General features: G+C 39.9%; 1 protein-coding gene across 1 annotated transcript in view; it reads right to left on the reverse strand.

Annotated features, from left to right (window-relative positions):
• LOC307172354 (leukocyte elastase inhibitor-like) overlaps positions 1 to 12198 on the reverse strand; it is a 99225-nt gene that overhangs the window by 67118 nt on the left and 19909 nt on the right. Inside the window, exons 7-8 of the mRNA XM_079894667.1 lie at positions 11451 to 11618; positions 10893 to 11338 (exon numbers count right to left, since the gene is read on the reverse strand). Coding sequence (XP_079750793.1) covers positions 10931 to 11338; positions 11451 to 11618 — 576 coding nt within the window. The 3' untranslated portion in view covers positions 10893 to 10930. The remainder of the gene's footprint in view (positions 1 to 10892; positions 11339 to 11450; positions 11619 to 12198) is intronic.

The following is a 12198-nucleotide window of genomic DNA, read 5'->3' on the forward strand; positions in this document are numbered from 1 at the left end:
GCTTCATCTTTTGTGTGATGTACAAAAAACTTTATTAAACTCATCAGTATATGTTTGATCATCATTCGGACCTGGGGCCTCATTTATAAAACTTTGCGTAGGATTTGCGTCAGAAGTGGCGTACGGATGAAACATAGGACGTGCGTACGCACAGAAATATTCGGATTTATAAAACCGTGCGCACGCACATCCTACGCAGTTTTCCCTTAATAAATCACAATCAATTCTAAATGTAGCGCAGCTTTTGCGGCTTCATGTCACGCCCATAGTTGCCCATAAATAGACCGTGAAACGCCCACAAGTTAATATTCATCGATTGCGAAATCATGGCAAACACAGAGAGGAAAAGCAAGAAACGTAACTTCACTCACGCTCAAGCGTGAAGCGCATGATCAGCCATTGTGCGTCATTACGCATTGTGATGGCATCATGGCATTTTATTACCATCCATTTGATTGCATCTGACAAGTTACAGATGTGTTATGAGGATGAATTGCATAACATGCTAATATTATTGCAGAACATATTTATATCTGTTTGCAAATATGTGTTAATTTGCATTTCTGTTGTAATCTTCATTTGATTTTGTTTGTTTTACACTGCAGATCGATCAAACGGGTGTTTGTGTAGGCTGTTAATTGTAAGACTTGCTTTGTGAAGTCTTCATGTTATTTATGAGACGCAGTATTGCCATTTCTTTTACACAACGGTCTACAGTTTCACACACTTTCACGTGTTTCTTCCATCTGCCGACGGTGTCGCCATTTCTCATTTCACCCGTTTTTGTGCGTACGCCTGGGTCAGAGCTTGCGTGAAGGACCGCACATTTTCCCGTCAAGTTTGCTTTTTATAAATACCAATTATTGCGTAGCTCGCGGCGTACGCCTTCTTTTGTGCGTACGCAACGTTTATAAATGAGGCCCCTGGTCCGAAACAGCAGACTTGATTAATAATTAATAATTGATATGCAAGCAGATGACAAATACGTTATAACCGTAATTAAACTACTAAACTATACCTGTTCCATCTCTATACAGCACTCTGACTCTGTAGGCATTATTGTCCGACTCCGGGTCGAAATGAACCCCGTTACTGAGAGTTTCTGATATTATCATCATTCCGTGAGATGAAATTGTCCTGAGAGACTGAGCGCGAGCTCATGAAGCTCCGCCCCCTGTGCCGTGCAGCAGCAGCTTATTTGCATTTAAAGGGCACACACTAAAACAGCGCGTTTTTCTGAGCCCCAAAAAATGACAATTTAAATATACTGTAAAAAATGATCTGTTGGGTATTTTGAGCTAAAACTTCACATACACACTCTGGGGACATCAGAGACTTATTTTACATCTTGTGGGCATAATAGGGGACCTTTAACATTCATTTTGGTGATCTCCGACTGGCGGAGTCGAATAGTGCAGACGTGAATAATAATCAAAGAGAATTTATGATTAGCATTAGCCAGCACTTTTAAATTTGCTTTGATGTCAGGCGCTCTGGCTCCTGGCAAACATGTGACTATTGGTGGCTGGTGGCTCTATTTTCATGTTCTGTGTAATAGAATCGCTAAATTGTCAAGCACTGAGTACAGATCATTTGATGCTCTCTCCGACTCTCTGTTAAGAGTGTATGTGATGGATTCTTGTGTAGAGAAACAGGTTATACAGTATGTCCCATTAGAGATGTCAAGTACACAAGCTGGTGAGTCCAGTACTGAATTCACTTTATTTGATGGTCCCTTTAACACATTCTGTTGACAACAAGTAATGTTGCACCAACATTTCCACTAATTCGCATTAGTGTTTTTAGAGTATAAGTAAACTGGTAGGGTTGGGATAAGAATAAGTTGACATGTAGTTGCAAAGTTACTTACAGTCATAGAATGTGTGTTGGAGGATCATCATAATAAAGTGATAGCAGATATTTACTAATAGACAGTCTACTAATACTCTAATGAGAGCTAGTTGACATGTAGTTGCAAAGTTACTTATAGTCAACAGAATGTTCAAAAGGGCCCATCAAAATAAAGTTACCTTGAAATTTAGTGTTATAATATATTGATGGTGATGCCATTGTCACGGGTCAGGGTGTCACCGCTTCTTCTTTTTTGTTTTTGATGGTCCTGTCATTTCCTGCAGCCTGTGATTTGAGCAATGTGCACACAATCACAAGCACATCTCCCACACCTGTCGCTCGTTCCCTTTACCCTACATATTCCCTTCGAATCAATCCGACACCCGTCTCAACGGTGACACCTAGTGGTCACTTGCAGGTCTTGATCTGAAACAACCTTGAGGAGCCATTAAATTTTTTTTTTGTTTTTTTATTATTGTATTTTTCTAATATGTGAAGCTTGTAACCTGTAGGCTCCTGGCTGTGCATAATGTTATTTTGGTCCTGCAAAATGAATATTAATAAAATAAATCAAGCCACAATGTCACTTTTTTAGAGATTTTTATTCAAAAATATTAATTTCTCTGTTGTGGAAGGACTTAGCCTACTTCTTTTTTTACAGATAATTTCTCCAGCCTTTGAAAAAATGCTCTCACAAGGGACACTTGTTGCTGGCATGCAAAGATATTTTTTAGCTAATACATACAAATGAGGAAAGATTACTGCTCTCTCTTTAGGGGATCATGAGTTCTGGGTAAATACGCATCGTTGATGTATTTTTTCACTTCCACTGTGGCATCAGCTGTAGCATTGTGTGTCTCATATGTAGACCTATAAAATGTATATTCACACAATATTATATTATATTATATATTCACATTGAAGCTATTTTTAACATGATTGGCAGTTGTGATTGGGACATTAGGTTGTAGGGCATAGGGCTACGGACTTTCTAAACAGTGACCCAAAAGTTTGTAATTATATTTCAATTATAATTATATTTCAAACAATGCATACCTTGCTTAGATGGCCCAGCAGTGTCAGTAGCAGGCCTAGGTACAGGGGGAATGCCCAAGGTTGCCAACTTTGGGACTTTGACTGGAGTGAGACTCTGTAAAACACCAGTGCGCGCGCGTAACCCTAACCCTAATTTTAAAAATGTCAGTCCTTGTTTACTTAGTATAAACCCTGATTTATATTAAAAAAAATAACAAAAAAAAACCTAATAGAATGGAAAAGTTTTTTCAAAATGTACAATTAATTTATTGATTGCACTATATAAAAAAATAAAGATAGAGGTGATTAAATAACAAACATGTAAACAACAACAACATCAAAACAATAAAAAAATTCAAAACAAAAGGGACACATAGCCTAATAGTTACTCCACCTCCCCAGAAAACCACAACACAAGTTTCACACATTAGGCCTGTTATAGCATGCAACAGTGGCAGTGTTGGCCTGCTTCACTACCTCTGCAGGAGGCTCGTATCTGAAGCAGGGTTCAATCCGTTCATGAACGTTCATTGCGTCTGTCACAAACGGACAAATTCATAAATCAGCGCTCAGTGAGAAATGAGGGATAAATTCCATTATGTTGGCTAAAACTTAAAAATAACCAACATCTACATTCACTGAAGCGACAAAACAACAAAATTAATATATGATAGGCTATTTAGTTTGAAAATCAACATCCGCTTCAAATGCGCATCGCGACAAAAAAAATGATCTCTAAATTCATTTGAAATTCAATCTCACACACGCATATGCATAATTGAAAACGTATTGATTTATAAACAAGTAAATGCGCTCATAAAAAAAATGTAAAAAAAAGTTTTCTTGTGATCCCGACGGGATGATCTTGATCATCCCGTATCAAGATGCACGAGAGCCGCGAGTGTGTGTGTGTGTGTGTGTGTGTGAAGTCGCACATAAAATCAAATTGACTAGAAGTGTAAACACACCGTGGCTGTGGATGGCAAGTTTTAAATAATTTTATACAGTCCCCCTGCCTGACAATTTTAACATGTGGTGTGTTAATATGAGAATGGCTGAGTGTGAAAGTGGATGAGTCCCTGGAGAGCGCGCACGGAGACGCGCCGCCCCAAAAATCAAAGTGGGGCAAGAAGACGCGGTGCGCCACAGCTGGCAGATCGTCTTATGTCGACGGGGAGGGGCGGTTCGTTTACCTGACACCCCTCTCCTCGAGCTCGAACCCTCCCCCTTCCCTCGCGCTTCTATCCCGCACCGCAGCCCACGTTACGCGCAGTCCGTGCGCTCCCAACTCCAGCGGTACGCGCAGGGACATCTCCATCCGCGAGCAGAGCTGTGGATCTCTCAACGCCCGGACCAAGTTAAACGAGCCTTCTCAACTTTTGGATGGAAAACGAGAGCATTCGAGGAGATTGCTAACTTCTCTAAGGTATTGTAGTATTTCCTTTCTCTCTCTCTCTCTCTCGATGTGTGTGAGCATCTGCTCCGAACGCAAAGCTGCTGTATATTTCACGAACAGTCAGATCTGTTTGCTGCCCTCTCTTATCAATAGATTGCACGATAAAGAATTGATAACGAAAGAAGGAAAATCATTCATTCACACTTTCGGGTTTCAGCGATATCCAGGCGTTTTTATATACATCTCTAAATGTAGATTTTTTTTTTTTTGGCAGAAGTTCATTTTTTTTAATAGTGTCTTGATGATTTATAACCACACAACTCCAGATTATAAGAGTGTTTTAAACACAATCCGCTGGTCAGGATTGCATTTATATGCATTCATGTGCACAAGATCTAAATAGGAAAAAAAGGAGAAACAAATCCCATTTTATGGAGTCAAGAGACAGACATGCTCCTAAATAAGATGAAATGACTAATACGACTAAATGCTTCTAAATAAAACTGACTCTCAGCCTGTAGAGAATCGCTTCACACTGATTTCTGTTTTCTGCAAGCTGGTGTGATGTAGAACTTTATATTGCAGTTTTTCTAGGACAGTGAGAAGTGTTTACATGCATTTACATGGAGTTAAGATTCAGATGCACAATATTTGTAAAAAACAAAAATATATATATATTTATCATATGAATGATATATATATATATATATTTTTGCGTGGGCTCAAGCATTGCATCTCAGTTGCGCCTGGACAAAGAGCTTCACAGCCACTTGTCCCCTCCCCATCGCTTTAACTTTATTAATTGTTGATACGTTGCAATCCACGAGGCAGAAATTAGAAGGCTAATTGTTGTGTCATGTGATGCTGGCCCACTGCAGTGGCAGAAAACTCATTTCCCAGGCCTTGAAACTGATCTCACTTGATTGCTAGATGAAGGATTTGTTTTATAATTCGATAAAAGCAGGGAATATACAAGCCGATAAAGAGCCTCTCTTGTGCGCGTGGAGGGAGTAGGCTAATTGTTTTTAAATAATTGATACGGATTCCACACCATTTTATTATCTGCTTACCTTGATTGTCATCCAAACTTTCAAACGCGCATCAGTGGGCTCCGACTCGGACTCCGAACCTATGCTCTGAACTCTCTCTGAACTTTTCACACGCAACTGACGTATCAGGTGCAAGGTTTTCAGCGAATCAACGATCAGATAATACTGCAGTGAGAACGTTGTAGGCAGATGTTACAGCTGTGGGCCTTAAACTCCTCTCCTGTTATTAATACGCTGTGGTCTAGTCATCAACAGAAAATTAACGGATTGAGAGGGGAGAAAAATGGATTTTGGCGTGCCGTGACATTTCTTGCGTGTGCGTGAGAGTGTGAGATTGATGCTGAAAGCATGAGTGTCACGCCAGATGCGTGAGAGTTGGCAACCCTGAGAATGCCATCCTCTGCACCCTGCAAAATGGCAGGATGAGTGCTCCTCAAATGGCACATCATGGATGATGTATTGTTGCAGTAGGCTAGCTGCCGATCACAATACACACATCTCACTTTATTTGAGGTTTCTAAATGGAAATGCTCCCACACCACAGATGTACGGCATCTCTTCTGGGGAGCCTCCATTTTATCTATCTATCCAAATCTATATATCTATGTATCTATCTATATGAATCTATCTATGTATCTAGATATGTATCTATCTATTAATCTAGCTGTCTATATACTGTATATTTATATCTATGTAGCCTATTTCTATGTAGCCTATCTATTAATGTGTCACTATATGTATACTCTGTCTGTCTCTAGCCTATCAGTCAATGTGTTGTGTAAATTTAAATGTAAGCCTAAATAGCCTATAACTAATCAAATCGCACCATGTCACTATATCATCAAAAACCGCTATCCTCTCACAAAAATCCACGAGGTCGATATGCGTTGATTTCACTTTTATACAGATCTGCGATTGTGTGGTCTGTTCCCGACCGTGTCAATCAAACCCTGATTCGGCGGACCACACCTGATGAAACACTTAGTGAAAACACTTCGAAGCTTCGTTTGGCCATAGTCACGTGACATGGGTGTTTTGAATCACGCTTCGGATCAGTGTTTCGAAACATCTGCGCTTCGGGATCTCGAAAAGCTTCGGAACGACTGTTTCGCGTCAGCCATCCCTAGCTGTGTCTACCCCTTGTTGTCAGTTTATCACAGTTTTTTGTCACGTGGATGTTTCATGTGCTCTCATGTATGTGTCTTGCTTCTGTGTGGGTGGTGGTTAAGCATAACCCTCACATTGACTGGGCTCTTAATTCTGTGTTTGTCACGATCTCACACACGGGAAACAGGGAGATCCAATTGCAGTATGTTTTATTTAAGGGTAATCCAAATCGTTGTCATACAGGCAGGGGTCAAACTCCATATAATCAATCCAATAAACAAGAAACAAGAAACAAGAAACAAGAACAGGCTAGGATAGAGCTGAAATAGACCTCAAAGTGGTGGACAATATACAAGGACTCAGTGACACATACTAAAACAGACAGGGTTATTTACACAGGGAAATGACAATGCTAATGGGGAACAGGCTGAGTGCAATGAACAGTGATAAGGGACAGCTGAGTGTAATGAAAAGACAAGGATCATGGGGGATGTAGTTCAAGAGTGTGATGGACACCGTGGCGAAGGAGGACATCTAGTGGTGACCCAAGGAACATAAACCAGACACTGTGACATAACCCCCCCTCTACGGAGCGGCTACCAGACGCTCCAAGACGTGACAGACAAGCAAGAGTCCAGGCGGGAGGTGGACTGGTGGAGGATCAGGGGGATGGATGGGGGGCCAGGTCCATGGAGGGAAACGGGGACAGGGAGTGACAGTTCATCTGGCGGCCAGGGCGAAGACGACAGTCCATGCACCTGTTTGAGGTCGTTAGCTGCATAAAGACACCTGTCCACCCCATACAATCAGTAAGAATCCAACTACTAACATGGCCAAGACCAAAGAGCTGTCCAAAGACACTAGAGACAAAATTGTACACCTCCACAAGGCTGGAAAGGGCTACGGGGAAATTGCCAAGCAGCTTGGTGAAAAAAGGTCCACTGTTGGAGCAATCATTAGAAAATGGAAGAAGCTAAACATGACTGTCAATCTCCCTCGGACTGGGGCTCCATGCAAGATCTCACCTTGTGGGGTCTCAATGATCCTAAGAAAGGTGAGAAATCAGCCCAGAACTACACGGGATGTCAATGACCTGAAAAGAGGTGGGACCACCGTTTCCAAGGTTACTGTTGGTAATACACTAAGACGTCATGGTTTGAAATCATGCATGGCACGGAAGGTTCCCCTGCTTAAACCAGCACATGTCAAGGCCCGTCTTAAGTTTGCCAATGACCATTTGGATGATCCAGAGGAGTCATGGGAGAAAGTCATGTGGTCAGATGAGACCAAAATAGAACTTTTTGGTCATAATTCCACTAAACGTGTTTGGAGGAAGAAGAATGATGAGTACCATCCCAAGAACACCATCCCTACTGTGAAGCATGGGGGTGGTAGCATCATGCTTTGGGGGTGTTTATCTGCACATGGGACAGGGCGACTGCACTGTATTAAGGAGAGGATGACCGGGGCCATGTATTGCGAGATTTTGGGGAACAACCTCCTTCCCTCAGTTAGAGCATTGAAGATGGGTCGAGGCTGGGTCTTCCAACATGACAATGACCCGAAGCACACAGCCAGGATAACCAAGGAGTGGCTCTGTAAGAAGCATATCAAGGTTCTGGCGTGGCCTAGCCAGTCTCCAGACCTAAACCCAATAGAGAATCTTTGGAGGGAGCTCAAACTCCGTGTTTCTCAGCGACAGCCCAGAAACCTGACTGATCTAGAGAAGATCTGTGTGGAGGAGTGGGCCAAAATCCCTCCTGCAGTGTGTGCAAACCTGGTGAAAAACTACAGGAAACGTTTGACCTCTGTAATTGCAAACAAAGGCTACTGTACCAAATATTAACATTGATTTTCTCAGGTGTTCAAATACTTATTTGCAGCTGTATCATACAAATAAATAGTTAAAAATCATACATTGTGATTTCTGGAATTTTTTTTTTTAGATTGTCTCTCACTGTGGACATGCAACTACGATGACAATTTATGACCCCTCCATGATTTCTAAGTGGGAGAACTTGCAAAATAGCAGGGTGTTCAAATACTTATTTTCCTCACTGTATATATATATATATATATATATATATATATATATATATATATATATATATATATATACATATATATATATATATATACAACATGTACACCCTGATGTTACATTCATAAAAATAAACTTATTTTACTAATTAAAATGGTAGTTTAATGTCCTCTCTTTCCATGTTTTCCCCCCTCAACACTCTTTTCAGAAACCTTCAAACATTCTTTGAGCTTCATTGGCACCAGAGTTTGACCACAGTTAATTTGTCACAGCGATTTACAGTAAAAAATGACTCAAAATCAGGTTTTATTGAAGAATTGTAAAGATTTATTTCATTTATGTTTGAATATACTGTTACAGTGAATGCATACACATAATATGTAGCCTCATAAATGATTCTGTAAACTGATAGATTTGATTACATGTACAGTAGCATGAAGAGACCCGTAAAAAAAAAAAAAACTGAATGAGACTCAGGACAACTGCAATGCAATTTAATTTCTTCAAACACGTTTCCTAGAACTCTCCCGGACTCATCATTCCTGATGCTGTCAGCAGTGTAACCTTGTTAACTCCATCTATATAAGCTCGTCATTGATTGTGTATGCGTCACCTCTGCATTTCTGAGTGCTTCTTTGATTATCTATTTTTCTATGTACATTTCTGAAATGCACTTTCTGTAAAGCTGCTTTAAAACAATATGTATTGTGAAAAGCGCTATACAAATAAATTTGAATTGAATTGAATCTGTTCCATGGTTTTTAAGCCTGTTGCCTGTTTTTCCGGATTTTTCCTGGTATCTATTTGGATTGTTTGCCTGTGTTTTGAACTTTTGCCTGTTTTGGATTACGATTTTGGATTAGTGATGGGAACAAAGCTTTGAATCAATTGAACCAATTGCTTTGCAAAATTGGATCCTCAGCCTTTGCGTATCCGAGCAGTTTGTAATCTGTAAGCATTTATCACTGATATACTATTATAGTTTTTGGTAATATTTTTAATTAGATTTACTTTTTATTATAGGCTATTTTGTTTTCATTTTAAAGTTTTCGTGTACATTGTCATTTTTAATTATTTGAGTACTTCAACTTAAAGGGGTCATATAATGCCATTTTTGTACAAGCAAGATATGATTCTTTAGGGTCTAAATTAAAAGTCTGTAATATACTTTAGTTAAAAAATTCTCATTAGTATTGTAAGAAAACACTAATTTTACCTGGTCAAAAACAGCTCTTTTTTCAGCACTCAGTTCAAGTGCATGTGTCTTTAAATGATAATGAGCTTTGTTCACCCGCCCCTCTGTTCTGTGCGTACACCGTTTGTAACACAATAACCATAACGCGTTCATTATAAACGTGGGATTATGAATTACATTGAGAACGTCGTACATAGAAAACATGCCGTAATGTACCTGAGTGTAAACCTTAGCCGCATTCATCGTGAAGCGTGCAGCAATCGATTTGCAAAGATTAATATAAAGATTAATAGAAAGGTCAATAAAACATTACACTCACTTCAGTTCTTCAGGTGCAGCAGGAACACGAATAGTTGGTACCGATCCTTTTTTCAGGAGCAGCTTTTAGCAAAACCAGCTTTATACTGACCCTTGTTTGTAAAGCAGTCTGTTGAAATGATTTGCGCAATGAAAGCATTGACGTTGATCGAAGGGAATATTCCCTTCGAAAACAAACTCAGCCACTGCGTCTTCAGCGGTTCGGATTTAGAAACATCAATATGACTGCTGTGTTCGTTATTACACCCAAGAACAGAACACCACAATCGCTTAGACGTCATTCTGCTCATAGACAGTGCTCCAGCGTATCAACAATGACCGCACCGGTGATTGACAGCTCGCTCACGAGCGAGGGCGGGTCTGTGTTGAAACGCTGCTGTCAATCAACAATCGTGGGAGGGGCGTCGATCTTGTGACGTCACAAAATCGAACGGTTTGATTTGAGACGGGGGAAAACATATAAGAAGATTAAAAAAAAAAACACTGGATGGATTTTTAGCATTTTATGATGGTTGTGTACAGTCACTGCCAACACACATTTCAGTACAATCAACTTGTAAAAGTACATGTACCATTATATGACCCCTTTAAACTAAATGTTTTTTTTTTTGTTTTTTTTCAATTAACATTTATGGTTTTAGTTAACGATAATAACCCTGATCTAAAATGATTAGGAATTAATGTATTTCAAATAATTGTAATGCAGGTCCTACTTACCCTAGTAGGATTAATTTGTGTTTGAAGCAAAATCATTTTTGTAAAATTTTATATTATTAATCAAATAAGTCTTTCTACTGTAAATTGCAAAAGATCTGTTGGCACATAACAATTTTTCTTAAACTGTTTTGATTTGTAGAAGTTGTCCCGAGTCTCCTCTACTCATTTTAACCAGATCATCACCTAAACTAGCTGGAAGCGTCTCATGCAGCAGGACTCACTCATGGAGAGCAGAAGCGTCCGTAAAACAAAATGGTCTTGGTTGGATTGTGTCGGATGAAGAAAAGGAAAGGATGGTCTGCATTGAAGACCAGCAGGTTGATCAAACGCATTTTCATCTTTACGACGACATAGGTGGCTGCAGCCGCTTCGGTTCCTTCCTCATTGACTTCAACAAAGGCTTTATGGATCACCTTCGACACCACCAGGTCGTTGTTGGAGGACATGCCTGAAAGATTCACCTTTTTCTCATCAAAAACATCCTCCATTCCCATGCTGATCAGAAGACTCTTCATGTCATAGGTTTCCTCCATCTTGAATCTGGGCAGAGACACTTCAACCTCTGGTTGACGCATGACTTCTGGTTTGGTCCATTCCATGAGCTTCTCGTAGGTCAGTGCCTTTTCAAGCTGGATAATAAGAGAGACATGTCAGAGAAATAGTTAAAATATTCAAAATGAAAACTGCTCCACAAGTAAACATCTGACTGGTCACGGCTGGCTAATTAACCATTCAAATCACCTTCTGAAGGCCAGTGGTGTCGTCTTCCATCTCGTTAGGAAGGATGATCAACATACTGAGATTGTTCCCGACATACGGCAGCTCCAGAACCTGACTGTTGATCTCTGGGATGAAGGCCAGAGGAAACTTCGCCTTTTGATACATCATCTTCACTGGTTTAGTTTGATTCTGCCAAACATTAATGGAAACACATTATAACCCCTCATATTTCATTAAACCTCTGGGGACCAAGGTGTTTTTGGGGCCCTTGAGATGTTCTGACATGCCTTGACATTTGTGCTTTTTTCCGTTATTTATAAACATGTTAATGGCAAAGGTGTAAATTCACTCTATATAGCACAAACAGAGCTACCATAATATGCGAGCAACGTGTATGTAGATGCTTGTATTTTTAAGAGAATAATGTTTATGCGTGGTTATTGAAAAAAAAAAAATTAAAGTTGCTGAAATAAGACCACAAAACACATATTAAATATGTGTCCACAAGACTTTTGACTAATGGATGTTTTCGCTCCGAGTTCTGGCTTCAAAATTATGTGAAAATAGTCTTGCTTTATCGTTCACAAAAAAAAGAGACATTGATTTAAATGGTGTAAAACAGGTTTTGCTTGGAAAGCCAATATGCAAGGGAGGCGTGAAGGAGGAGTGGTTTACACCTTAGAATACAATGTCCCACCCATTATGTGTAATGAGCCATTCATTCAGGTGTGACACTGACTGAGCCACATTGCACGGACAAAAGATATAT

Source organism: Squalius cephalus (assembly GCF_949319135.1).
Source record: "Squalius cephalus genome assembly, chromosome: 15".
Lineage (NCBI taxonomy): Eukaryota > Metazoa > Chordata > Actinopteri > Cypriniformes > Leuciscidae > Squalius > Squalius cephalus.